At 34.3% G+C, this 15000-nt stretch overlaps 1 protein-coding gene across 1 annotated transcript in view; it reads left to right on the top strand.

The window, feature by feature from the left end:
- Positions 1 to 5361: 5361 nt before the first annotated feature.
- LOC144968006 (catalase-like) overlaps positions 5362 to 15000 on the top strand; it is a 25146-nt gene continuing 15507 nt past the window's right edge. The window contains exons 1-2 of the mRNA XM_078905927.1: positions 5362 to 5786; positions 7500 to 7671. Coding sequence (XP_078762053.1) covers positions 5730 to 5786; positions 7500 to 7671 — 229 coding nt within the window. The 5' untranslated portion in view covers positions 5362 to 5729. The remainder of the gene's footprint in view (positions 5787 to 7499; positions 7672 to 15000) is intronic.

Below are 15000 nucleotides of genomic sequence, written 5' to 3'. Positions count from 1 at the left end.
TTACTGACATAATTCCAGCGTGACGCAATGGGTCATCAATAGATCTGAATTTCTTTAATCACATGAACTACCTGACTCGTACTTATTTACCAGGCTGACAACCCAAATTGTTTCCACTTTACTTAAACGGACAAAACTGCAGACTTGATCCTTGTTGCTCTAACTACGATAGTATGGGTAACACGGATCAATGTGCATATATTTTACAGTTCTGATAACAGAACCCAGTTATGGGCTTGGTTTAACATTGTTGTGACTGCTATACTTTTCGGCGTTGGTTTGATAATATTTCCTTGACAACAATGAGCCCATTACAGTTTGGGTTACAAAGATGCTAATATGTAAACGTCAGGTAGCTCATATAGTTATAGAAACTCAGATGGTTCGTAAAAATAACTAACCAACCAAACAAACAAAAGACATGAGGAGCAGTGTGATATCAAATATTCCGCTTGATTTATGCAATGAGCAATCATAAAACTAACATATTTGACTGCATTCTTAAACCATGAGACTTTTTTTTTAAATTGGACCCGATGAACTTTATTCTCTATTATGTCAGTGTGAGCCTTAGCACTAAAAATGTTATATTTATAATTTGTAGCCATAAATTTAACATTTGAATTAAATTGAATTACTCTTTAAATGAGGATAAATGTTTAAAAAGCAACTTAATTTTCATAATTCAAATACTTTTTAACTTAAATGTGATATTATGGATTCATTGTTGCAATGAAAATAGTCCTAAATATTCTCCATTACAACTATTGTAAAACACGCCCATAATTGAGTTCGGTTACCAAAACTGCAAATATGTACCGCCCCCCCCCCCCCTCCCCCCCCCCCAACAACTACCCCCCCCCCCCCCCAAAAAAAAGAAAGAAAAAAAAAAGGAAGTAAAAATTGGTTACATACTCATTCCCAATCATTTGATATCCCAAGTTTTACTTAGTATATTGCAAATTCAAAATGATCACTGGAGCAATAATCCTCTTATATAATGGAATGGTTCCATTGATGAGGTAAATAAAATCATGGGCAATTGCGCAATCCATGACACGCAAACATTCAGATTTACCCAAATAGCTGAGATAAAAAATAAAGAGAAGTTATCGATTTTATCCTGCTAACTATGCTGGAAAAACATGTATTTAAAAATTGGGCCAGAAAACTCGTCCTTCAATTATTATCGATCGACTTAAATGACCCTCATCTTGGCAAAAAAAAAGATCGCAAACTTGGGACTTCGCGAAGTCATTTCAATCGATCGATTTTTGAAGGATGAGTTTTCTGGCCAAATTTATAAATATACGTTTTCCCAGAGTACTGCAGTTAACTGCTTTTAAGATCCGTATCAAACGGTACAAATCCCTCCTTGTTTACAGAATGTAAATAAAACTTCATTGCGTGATATTTGCTGCAGCATTTTAGTAAATTACCAATCGATTTGTGCGGCCATATCGTTTTATAGTATAAAACTCGCCCTCGAACCAGAAGGTCCAAAGTTTGAGTCTCACTCTGAGAGGCACATAGCTGAGTGCTTGGAAAACGCTCTTTATTCACATTCTTGCCACCTTACTCAGATGTAAAATGAGTGTATGGCCGTTAACAGCGTTGTCTATCTCGGATAAAAGTACACTTGTAATATCGCCTAGCAGTCATAATCTTTTGTCCTACTTCCTAAGTGTTACTGTTGGCTAGGGACCATTGTCTACTATATAAGAAGTCACTGCTAGGGACCCTTTGGAAAGCGCGTTGATCACGTTTAGTGGATCTTGCGCCATATAATGCTAGAGTTTGTTTGTATTTATTTCCTCATTAATAGTCACTGGCTAAAATATTGATTAAAAAGTAGCGTATATCTTTAAGAACACACTTGGAGCCGAAGTTTATTCCGCCTGGTCTCTGTAGGCTTGCCTGGACAATAGCAATTTCTAGCTCTTCTTTGGATAGGATGATTGACTAGGATAAAGTATTTTCAGACAAATTTCAACCGATTCAGTTATCTAATAACCGATGTCTGAAACTGACTCTTTGCTTAAGGATCGAGTGCTCTACTAATGATAAATGTATTATTATTATTATTATTGTTATTATTATTATTATTATTATTATTATTATGATTATTATTATTATTATTATTATTATTATTATTATTATATTAATATGATAATAATAATAATAATAATTAATAATAATAATAATAATAATAATAATAATAATAATAATAATAATAATATAATAATAATAGCATATAAAAATAACCTATTTAAACTAAATATAATAATATATTATTATATTTTATATAATTATTATATAATTATTATTATTATTATTATATTATTATTATTATTATTATTATATATTATTATTATTATTATTATTATATTATATATTTTATTATTATTATTATATTATTATTATTATTATTATTATTATTATTATTATTATTATTATTATTATATATTATATTATTATATATTATTATTATTAATTAGTAGTAGTAGTTAGTAGTAGTAGTAGTATAGTATAGTAAAGTAGTAGTAGTTAGTAGTAGTAGTAGTAGAAGAGTAGTATGTAGTAGTAGTAGAGTTAGTAGTAGTAGTAGTAGTAGTAGTAGTAGTAGATGTAGTAGTAGTAGTAGGTAGTAGTAGTAGTAGTAGTGTAGTAGTAGTAGTGTAGTAGTAGTAGTAGTAGTAGTAGTAGTATGTAGTAGTAGTAGGTAGTAGTATGTTAATATAGTAGTAGTAGTTAGTAGTAGTAGTATATAGTAGTAGTAGTAGTAGTAGTTAGTATAGTAGTAGTAGTTAGTATAGTTATAGTAGTATAGTAAGTAGTAGTAGTAGTAGTAGTAGTTAGTATAGTAGTAGTAGATAGTAGTATGTAGTAGTAAGTAGTAGTAGTAGTATAGTAGTTAGTAAGTAGTAGTAGTAGTAGTAGTAGTAAGTAGTATATATAGTAGTAGTATAGTAGTAGTAGTAGTATAGATAGTAGTAGTAGTAGTAGTAGTAGTATAGTAGTAGTAGTAGAAGTAGTAGTAGTAGTAGTAGTAGTGTAGTAGTAGTAGTAGTAGTAGTAGTAGGTAGTAGTAGTAGTAGTAGTAGTAGTAGTAGTAGTAAGTAGTAGATGAGTAGTAGTAGTTAGTAGTAGTAGTAGTAGTAGTAGTAGTGTAGTTAGTAGAGTAGTAGTTAGTAGTATAAGTAGTAGTAGTAGTAGTAGTAGTAGTAGTAGTATAGTAGTATAGTAGTAGTAGTTAATAGTAGTAGTAGTAGTAGTAGTAGTAGTAGTAGTAGTAGTAGTAGTAGTAGTAGTAGTAGTAGTAGTAGTAGTAGTAGTAGTAGTAGTAGTAATAGTAGTATTACTATTATTTATAAAAACTTGAACATTTATATAGCGCAATATCCACTTAAAGAGCTCAAAGTGCTTTACAAGGGATCCCTAACCAACAGCAATACTTAACATGTAAGGCGAGGCATGACCCCTGTTAGGCGATATTACATTTTTTTTTCGACATAGACAACGCCTTTGACGGCCAGTACTCACTTTAAACCTGGACACGATGAGAGAGTGTGAGTAAGGAGCCTTTTTCAAGGGCTCTACTATGCACTGCTTAGAGCGGGACTCGAACACGGCTATGTGGTCTAGTGGTATGACACTCGCTTTCGGACCGGAAGGTCCTGGGTTCGAGCCTCGTCCGCGCATAGTTGAGCCCTTGGAAAAGGTTCTTTACTCACATTCTCTCACCGTATTCAGGTTTAAAATGAGTACCTGGCCGTTAACAGCGTTGTCTCTGTCCGAAAAAATTGTAATATCGCCTAACAGGCGTCATATCCCGTCCTCCTCGTTTAGTGTTGCTGTTGACCAGGGACCCCTTGTAAAGCGCCTTGAGCGCATTTAGTGGATATTGTCCTATATAAAAGATCGATATAATTTTTAATCCGAATTAACATTCAAGTAAGTACTATCGGCTATACGTTTCAACAATGACAGCACAGTTTATGACATGAATATTTTGAACATCAATTATTGTCCCAAAAGAAACCTTAAATCAAATAACGACAAAACAATTTTGGGGACACTTAACTTATCACGTAAATATGAGTTAAATCTTTAGAATCGTTTACGTTCACACCTAGATTCCGTCAACTTAAATTACAAATTCTAATTCGATAATTGTAACAAAAACAATGCCTGTGTTGTGTTCTGGTGTTATTTCAAAACCGTTTATAGTCTATTAAAAGCGCTATTTAAATGTCAATATTAAAGTTACTATTATCTGAAGCTATCGATTGTAATAGTTTTAGCATTTATAAACTCAAACAGCATTTAAAATAGAAGAAAATACGTAGATATGTAAATTGAGCTTGCTTATAAATCTTTTCTTCACCATCTAAATATAGAACGAAATAGACGTCACTCGGGCTCTTTGTTATTGTCTTTAATCAGCCATTTTATGAGTAGTTCTCACTAAATTGTATTAATCAGACTATATACGTTTGAGGTAACACTTTTTTTTTGGGTATGTTAGTACGTTATATCCAGCTCGTGGGTGTTATGATTAATGTAATAAAGCGCACAACATCAATGAGGACAATAACACTGTGTTTGTTGTTTGCTGATAAAGGTCTTTAACTCGAAATGTTCCTTCACTCTCGGGACTGTTTCTATTCAATTGTATTCTCATATTATTGGTATATTTTTTTTGGCATATAAAAAAAAAACTTTTAAAAAATATATATAATTAGCATTTTGCTCATTCCTCTTACCCCCTCATGCTCAAGCAAGCAGTGAACAACTCAATGTCTGATTTGGCCGTCCAACCTTTCGAGAGTATAGTGGGTTCCAGCTGGGGGGGAAACGTAAATCGACTATCTCACAGGCGATATTATCTGTTATTTTCTGTTCATATACAGTCTCCGAACCCCTCCCCGAATTTGAGCCATTATTGATTATTCACGACATAGTCAATGCACATCAGTTACTACTAACACCATCATCAGCAACAGCCCCCCCCCCACTCATAATCATCATCATCACTGTCGTCATCATCATTTTCAGCTGCCAGCAGTGACAACGGCAACAGTAACAGCAGCAGCACTTGCATCAGCCCCAACAGCAGCAGTATGTAGCAGAAGAATCCATTGTACTTCCACTATCGTTCTTCTAATTCAATTATGTAATCAATCTATTTGTCTGAGCGCCAGTTTATTTACCTATCCATCTATCTACTGATCTTTAACTCTCGAAATGACAGCATGCCGAGTCTGGGAAGTTCGTAATTATTTTCATTAACTGGGGTTGGCAAGTCAAACAAAAACATAACCTTTGACCTCAGCGGTCAAGGTTATTTATATAACTAACGATAGGCGCAAAACATTCGTCCTGAATAGTTTATCTCATTAAAAAATAAAAGATCAATTCAAGTCTATTGCCAGAAATTCTTTGAAGAAAACTTTTTGTATCAAACCGTTCATATACCAATATGTTAAACAAGTAATGAGATTTTGCAAGGTTTTACAATACTGTTTACGACATTACCAATTCTACTTTTGATAAAAATTGATACTGACTGACTGATAAATTCGATAAAAAGTGGACTCTCACCCTTCCTTTTCATTACGGAACAGGTTGAAAATCAGTTGGGTATCTTTGAATTGTGTCACTGTAGGCATTCTCCATTTGGAATTTTATAAGATTGTGTGATATCTTTTTTAACGGATAGTTCAATCATGGCAAAAAGAGACAATGCCGCAGAACAAATGAATGAGTTCAAGAAAGCTCAAATGGTGAGTGGTGAGACCTAGACAAAATCATATTCATATGACTTCAAAGTCAAAGTTCACAACAAAAACAGGTTTAAATTATTAAGACCAAACAATTCATTAAGAAAGATTATATCTATTAATATTAAGACCGAACAAATAAGTACCACTGCCAATGCATATCCTTATATCCGAAGGTTTATGATGAGGATTAATTGTTAGATTAACCCTGTTTTTATTTTTATTAGCCCACATCTGCTAAAAAGAAAGTGCCTGTGCTATTTTTTTAAAGGTGAAAGTGAAAGGTGACTTCTTTCCAAATGCCAATGAACTGACTTTTGTGGTGAATATATTATATATTTGTGATCAAAAGAAAATATATACACATTTAAAATCGTCATTTCTTTTTTGGCAGTGTCTACGTACACGGTGACTGGTTTGCCACTGCAATACAAGCAGTGGATGGACCTCGCTCTGTATGTGTGTGTGTGTGTGTGTGTGCGTGTGTGTGTTATTGTGTGTTATTTTTTAAAATCAAACAATACAATTTAACCCATAAAAAGCGAGATTGAATCTTACTTTAGCCTAACACCAGATCTTAGTCAGACAAGCTATGCGATTACAGCTTAACAATAGGGAAACTATTATCTGGATGAAAAAAAAATCAGTGTTGCTGTTAAGAGGTTAAAATTGCACGAATCACGTATCGTACACGACCCATTGTTTCTTTCATCTTCCCCATCTTCCCCAATACCCCCCCCCCTCTCTCTCTCTCTCTCTCTCTCTCTCTCTCTCTCTCTCTCTCTCTCTCTCTCTCTATCTCTCTCTCTCTCTCTATCTCTCTCTCTCACTCTCTCTCTCTCTCCCTCTCTCTCTCTCTCTCTCTCTCTCTCTCTCTCTCTCTCTCTCTCTCTCTCTCTCTCTCTCTCTTTCCCTTTTTCTTATCATAGTGCCATCCCTTCCCCTTCGCATCTCACGGTGAAATCGATTTGCAGATACATGTAAGGGGGGCTAGGAGTAGGAATGAAAGAAATCAAGGTCATAAGTTACTGCGCACCAAGCTCAATGCCACCTTCGCCCCTCCCTCTCAAAGGACGGTACAAGGTTATTGTGTACATAGATCCTGATGCTAGATGCCGGTTACCGTGTACGTAGACATTCCGTACTTTTTTATCTGTTGGCGTAGGCGAATGATTTTTCACTGAGTTTAACCTGTCTATGTACCGATGTTTTTGATTTTGACCTGAAATTCGCTGACCACGGCGCGCACGTGCTAAAAGGACCTTTTAGTCCCACTGTGGCAGGAAGTGTGTAGATTTTTTTTTTTTTGCCATCCGTGTCTTCTTGAAACATTTTCAAGGCAGGAAAACACAATGAAAAATACCATCCATTAATTTACACGAGGCCACAACATTCAATTCTATAAAATATTCAATTCAATCTTGACAATTAGTCAATGTCTTCTTATGTAGCTCGCTTCACACACTAAAGGACAGAGATTGTTCTGGGGTGAAGTCGAGATATATTTTCTGCCCCCCCCCCCCCCCCCTGTCTACCAAGCAGTGATGAGGTTGCTGGGTCTGTCACATCTTGCGAAAAGGACTTTCTGATAGTCTAGCATCCTGTCCTAAGGGCAGCAAGCAATTGCTATTGTCTGCTTCACACTACATAAACTTGGATAAACTCCTGCTCCATAGGCCTAATGGCTTTGAAGGACTTTTTTTTTTTCTTATATAGAGACCTGATGACATCACAACAGGAACTGGTGCCCCAGTGGGTCTCAAGACAGCTTCTCTTACAGCAGGGCCAAGGGGTCCTATCCTGCTTCAGGACTTTGTCTTTACAGATGAGATGGCACATTTCAACCGTGAGAGAATTCCAGAGAGAGTTGTCCATGCCAAGGGTGCAGGTTAGTCACATTACAATATTTATTTTTAACCAGTTAACTACCGTACTCTGGAAAAACATGTATTTAAAAATTTGGCCAGAAAACTCGTCCTTCAAATATCGATTGATTCGGATGACACTCATCTTGACAAAAATTCTCAAACCTCACGAAGTCAAAGGTTTGAGAGTTTTTGCCAAGCTTAGGGTAATTTAAATCTTTCGATATTTGAAGGATGAGTTTCCTGGCCAAATTTTTTAATATGAGTTTTTCCATAGTGTTGCAATCAACTGATTGTTGTCGAAATACTTTATTGTCACAGGGGTCCAAGTAGCTCAATTGATAGAGAATTTGGGTCACCATCAGATTGACCGGTTTTGGATGCAGGATGAGTGGAACTTTTGTGCGATCCGTTTACACACCAGTTGCGTTTGGGTAGTAAGTGTTCCCTGTAGCTCAGTTATTAGAGCACTCGCTTCTCACACAAATGGACTGAGATCAGCCCTGAGTGCAGTCGAGATTAGTTTCTGACCTCCCAACAGTGATTGGGTAGCTGGGTCTGTTGGTTATGTAGTGGAAAGTACTTTGCTTGAGACTAGTGTCCTATCTAAAAGGTAGCAAGTATTTGCTATTGTCCGTTTAACGCTCTAGAAAATGAGATAAAATCTGGCTCCGTGGTCGTAATGATTGTAAAGGACTAGTGTTTAAGTTGGTAAGTGACAAATTAGGTGACTGTAAAATGCTATGGTAAAGTCCTGATCTTTGTCGTTGAGTTTATAAAATACTCTGCCATATTCATGCTTGGTAACGCTCATAAGCCTTGTCTTTATATTAGACCTTTTATGAGAAGAGAAAAATTGAATTGTTAATTCTTCAAATAAAATCATTGTGAGTCAAATAAAAAAATAAAAGTAATACAAGTACAGTTTTGATTATTTTTAATTCTCGATATTTAACAATATTTCATAGACACCAAATATAACGAAATGGATCATGTTACATGAAATGTTATCCTATTTTGATTTTATAAATGATGAATAAGTAGGGATACACACACACACACACACAAACTCTCTCTCTCTCTCTCTCTCTCTCTCTCTCTCTCTCTCTCTCTCTCTCTCTCTCTCTCTCTCTCTCCTCTCTTTTTTTTTTTTTTTTTTTTTCCCCTCTTCTCTCTCTCTCTCTCTCTCTCTCTCTCTCTCTCTCTTACACACACACACACACACACACACACACACACCCAGTCTCTCTTTCTCTCTCTCATACTCACATACACATTGACTTTTATCACTGTGCATTTGTATTGGGTTGAAACCTGTTGTCAGTCATGTAAAAAGGGTTTGGAGAATGTCTTTAGTAAACTCTCCGTTTATATCACATCGTCATGCACCTACAAAATAATTTTTTTTTTACTTTTTGGCCAGAAAACTTATAGCTCCTTCCTGTATCGATATAATAAGATATTGCACAGTTAGTTGTTGTTTTTTGTTTTGTTTGTTTGTTTTTTTTGTTGTTTGTTTTTTTTTTTTTTAACTCTTAAAGCAGAGACTTTATTGAAGATAGGTAGTCTTATCTATTGATTCAGATAGTAAAATATTCCTGTCCAAAATGAGAAAAAGGTGATAAGTGATCTGCTAGTCTAGGCAAGCATTTGTTTGAAAGTTTAAGTCGGGGATAGATAGATGAAATAACTTGGTCGTTAATGTCTCGACCGGTGTGGACGATAGTCAGTGGCTAGGCTAAGTCTTGTCGCACATCCACCAAACTCTTTTTTTTTTTTTTTTCTTTTTTTTTGTCTAAAAATGTTTTACTTCAAATATCCACCGACTAAAATTAACCCCAACTCGCCAAAATGTTTTAAACCTGAGACTTTAATGAAGTGGCAGGTGTGAGTGCTTTTTAACAAATTTAATTTTTTTTTTTTTGTGACAAATGGATCGATTAAGATCATGACAATGGTGGCAGGTTTGAGAGTTTTTGCTAAGACGAGGGTCATTTCAATCGATCGATATTTGAAGGACGAGCTTTCTGGCCAAATTTTTTAAATAACATTTTTTGTAACTTCTTATTTATATAATTATAACATTTAAGTGTTCCAACAACTATTAAGTTCATTATAAAGAGGGGGGGGGGGGGTCATTAAAGACACGTTACACCATTGCCAGTGTGTGTGCGTGTGTCAAATTTCTGTGTGTCATTATCACTGGCTTGGCTCTTATTATTGTGTATTGCGTGTATAGGTACGTCTAGATAGCTTTGTAATTTATATCGGAAGTTAGGTATATTTATGTAACTAGAACATCCATCGTTAGATAAGTTGTAAAGTTAAAGGCTACATTTTATAATATTATTATATATTCTATCTTGTCCTTGGTCCAATGGCTGTAAACGGTCGCATACCCAGCTATGTACTATTAGAAGGTACGACTAATACTAATAAAGTGATATCATTCCATATCATTCGTTATCGTAAATAAGTTACATAAATACTGCCTAGTCTGGAAAGGCCCATTTACCCTTTTTTAAAAATCTTGACCACAAAAACTTTTATTTCAATTATCCATCGATTGAACCGACACACAGCTTGTCAACAAATTTCAAATCTTGAAGCTCGGGTTCGTGACCTTCATTTTTTTTTTTTTTTCGACAAGGTGTAATTTTATTCGAATATTTCAAGTAAATATGTCGGAAATGAATACAAAGTGTTTTTTCGGGGTTTGGTAGCAATGACAATGCTGGTGTACTCTGGAAAAAAAAACAACATTTAAAATTTGGCCAGAAAACTCGTCCTTCAAATATCGATCGATTTAACTGACCCTCGACTTAGCAAAAACTTTCAAACCTGGACTTCTCGAAGTCCCAGGTTTGAGAGTTTTTTTGCCAAGATGAGGGTCATTTAAATCGATCCATATTTGAAGGACGAGTTTTCTGGCCAATTTTTTAAATTTGGGTTTTTTTCCAGAGTACGACAGAATGCATGTTGGTTTGGTCTGGAGTCATTTGAAATGTTATAAAACGACGTTCTATTTTTGCATGCATATCGCTATTGGAATTAGTCATAATTATCACCAAATTATTAAAGTCTGTTATACAATGAGATTACAAAGGTTAGGAACTCTTCCCAACTCCAGTTATAATTAGTGTTGTCTATTGTTTGTGCTATCACTTGATGATTGGGAATTAGCTTTTAATAGCGACGTTATGAAAGATGATAAATAAATATGAATATAGGCGATAAAGACTAATGGAAATTGCAATAATGATCATGACGATGATGACAATAATAATAATAATAATAATATAATAATAATAATAATAATAATATAATAATAATATAATAATAATAATAATAATAATAATAATAATAATAATATATATAATAATAATAATAATAATAATAATAATAATAATAATAATAATATAGTCAGATTTTTAATAAGTGGCACGTGTTTTTCTTCCTTTTCTCAGCTGTCACTCAATGCACAGCTGCAAAAGTTCAAAAAATATTTTTTCATTAATTGTAAAACAATAGGAAAGGATTTCGCTTATAACAGCTATATCAAAATCGATAACTGGTTAGGATCGTAACTTATAGATGATTTACAGGATCAAGATTATGAATTTTCCCCATATCCATTTGAAGGAATTCGTTAAAATGGAAAGTTCGGTTAATTGAAACTTAAACGATATACATTCAGTACCTGATTATGAAGGACCGAATGGCAATCCTTAATTATTAGACATCTATATATTATAACTATCAATACACATTACTGTTGAATACAAATGAAAGTGAACATTACGCACTTTCAACATTGTTTTGATTGCGAAATTTATAGAAATAGCTTCTGTTTTTGCCAAAGAGGATTACATAAATTTTATGTAAACTGGTCAAAAGTAGAAATTCATCAAGTTATGATACACTGTTTCCACAAATATGCACATGTGTTCAGCAATAACAACAACTACAACAACAACACCACCAACAACAACAAAGACAGACTGGACACAACAATCATCACATTCTAATGACGAGAAAAAGGAGAAATGAAACGACAATGGAAAGATTTCCTGGCATCACTCTATCCAATGAAATGTAATTTTCCTCCAGTTTGCGAAGGTTGAAGCACGCCTTTTTCCAGTCTTCCCTTGTTCTATCATTTATTGCCTCGTCAGTGAGAGTCAATTTGGTGTTCCACTTCTCATATTTCTCTCTACTTGGGTCCAGATGAGCTCGATTGGATTGCGCTCACAGTGATATGGGGGAAGTCGCGCAACCTCGTTTCAAAACTCGTTGACTAGACAGTCTGCTTTGAAAACTGTGTCTGGTTTTTTCTTTTCACTAGGAGTATAGTTGGGCCTTTGATAAATAGTCAGAATATGTAGAGCTGTCTGATTGGAGCCATGAAATCATATCAGTTTTTATAGTTGCCGAAGTTGGAGTATTGAGGTGATCATGGGCCATCGAATTTAGTGTGGTCCAATGCAATACGGCTGAGTGCTTCGAGGAAAGGCAGCAAACGGTTCTTTAGCCAGTCTTCAAACACCTCTGCATTGACCCCAGAATGATAGTCTCTACCTTCCAGATGATGCAGAAAAGAAAAGAAAAATGGTATGGCATTCTTCAAAACACCCAGTATCTTCACCACCTGCAAGAACTCATGAGTCTTTTTCTACCCGAATTATCAGACGTCCATTCTTTGTCGGATGTATGTTTACGTATTCCCAGTTCCATGCATCTTTGGATGATATCCATATCAAAGTTGTCTTGGATCCTTTTCCTATCACGTCGTTCAACATTGGTGATCTTTCCGTCGTATTTCGATAATCATCTTCTCCGGGTTGATTGTGAAATTCCAATTCCATAGCCATCCTCTTTAATGGCTTATTGATAGATACAAGTAGATTTCTTTTTGCAGCTTTACGAGAATGTCGTATCATATTGTATGATTTAAAAGCGTATATGTTTTAAAAGCCTTTGAATGCTCTGTGAAAGTGAAACGTCCGTGCATAGATACAATTTTTCAAAGTTATATAAACAGCATTCATTGTTAATATGACAATATTGAGTATATTATAATCAGTATTTCAAATGATTTAAAATTAGAGATTTCATATCGGTAATTGCCACAGGATGTAGAGAACAAGCAATAAATCATAATTCCAAATTTAAGGCAAATTATATAAGTTGTAAGAGAATTGTTTTTATTCGGAACCAAGAATGACGTGAACTCATAATCACTAGCCGGAACTACGTGTCAGCACGAGAATTTTTGGGAAAAACGATGAATTCATCTCATACTTTGTGGTTCGCAACTTGTTTACATTTTTTTACCGTGTAAAATCTCGAATTTTATGACAGCGGTTTTAAAGTAGTTTTTTTATAGGTCTTAAAGAAGAAAACTTTTTTGATATGGCAGCAGCCTCTTATGGTTTTCACACTACTATGTTATGACGATCGACCCAATCAGCAAAGTCCGGTCCGCATTCGTGCACCGTCGCAAACCCGCCGGGTAGCATCGTCACAGCACACCGTTCGACTAGATGCTTATATGGCATCAACGCGATCCAAAATCTACATTCAGTTAAGACAAATTGATTCAAAGGTTGACACAAATTTTTACATTTTTTGATAGAGGGAGAGCTGAGAAAAACCAGAAAAACACGCGCCATTCATAAAAATTCTGACTATAATAATAATAATAATAATAATAATAATAATAATAATAATAATAATAATTAATAATAATCATAATCATAATAATAATAATAATAATAATAATAATAATATAATAATAATAATCATAATAATAATAATAATAATAATGCCCCATGACCACCCAGCAGTGATGGGTAGTTGATCTGTTGCAATCCGCTTTGAGCACGTTTAGTGGATATTGCTCTGTATAAATGCTCTAGATCTAGTTTTTTAAAAAGTTTTTTTGTTTGTTTGTTGATAGGTCATGATTTGGTGCGGCTTCTTTAAGTGTTTTAGTTATGTTATGATCCAACTTCAGGAAAATTGGAACGCGTAAGTGCTAGTCAATGACTGAATTGCTGAACTCTTGATTGAGTTGAGTCCAGGAGGACTTTGGGATTGGATGTGGATGAGCAATGTAAATGTTGCTGCTCGAAGCTCTAAGAAATAAATAAGTGTGAAATTGAATGTAAGCTTCAATTTAATATACGAAAACAGATAAAATGGACGTTTCGGATTTCCCCTTTATCAACAAAACAGGATGAATGAAACCCTACAGACGAATGAGATAATCTCATTGAAGCTTACATTAAATTTCACATTGTTATTCATGGGGATGAGCAAAAATTTGCTGTACTCTGTTTATATACATATATTTTTTTTTTCTTATTTTTGGCCAAACGTGGATCAATTAAGATGGCCACCGCTTTGTTAAAACCTTTCAAACCTAAGACTATATATACATAAATAAGTCTTCTGTGAAGTCTCAGGCTTGGGGTCTCTTTTTTGACAAGTTGGGGATGGTTTTAGTCGATTGAAATTCGATGGTTGATTTCACCTTTTATTGAAGGCGACAAGTTTTATGTACTAATCATATCAGAAAAAAAAGTTATCAACATAGTGCATTGTAATGAAATATTTGACGTACTATCGTGCTAAAATCATGATATATTAAAAAACCGCTGGTTATTCCTCGTTGTTGTATAAAATTCATACAAAATATGTAACATTATATATGTGTTTTATAAATGATATATATTTTATATATTCATCTACATGACCAAATTTCACTTGCGATTTTTAGTGAAAGTTTCTGGGTCAGATAAAAGAAAGAACAAAAAAAAAAAAAAACAAAAAAAAACAAACAAACCCGAACTAACAAAGTAGTCAATTTGGTATAGACAATTTAAAATCTGTTTTTGGCAGTTTGCCAATTCAGAATACAAATCAAAACATTATTACTATTTAATAAAACCAGCATAATCATATAACTGCCAATAAACAAGTCAAATAAATTACTTTTTCCTAAGGGTGATAATGTATAAGATGATTTATTCTAATTATTCCGGGCAGCGTCAACAGAAACCAGTAAAAACCGGCTGCTGGTATAAATCTTAAGTTCTGTTTATGTAAAAATGATATTAAGCGATAACTATCAAGAAAGCTCATCCTATCCAATGTGTTTTATCATATTTTGTTCCTAAAGATAACTGAACAATGTAGATAATCATGTCTTTTTGTTCTCTTGTTAACCTAGTTTTCATAATTATTTAGCTTACGCCGTACGTGACCTGACCCTGTGTGTAGAAATACGTGGTTGTAAGTCATCGAATAAGTATCCCCTTTGTGTTTACTGCAAAATACAAGATACTTTT

This window comes from Berghia stephanieae, chromosome 3, assembly GCF_034508935.2.
Source record: "Berghia stephanieae isolate SIO BIC M18660-M18661 chromosome 3, UCSD_Bste_1.3, whole genome shotgun sequence".
Taxonomy (NCBI): Eukaryota; Metazoa; Mollusca; class Gastropoda; order Nudibranchia; family Aeolidiidae; genus Berghia; species Berghia stephanieae.
Note: the sequence above shows the minus strand (reverse complement) of the source record. Positions and strands in the feature narration are given on the sequence as shown.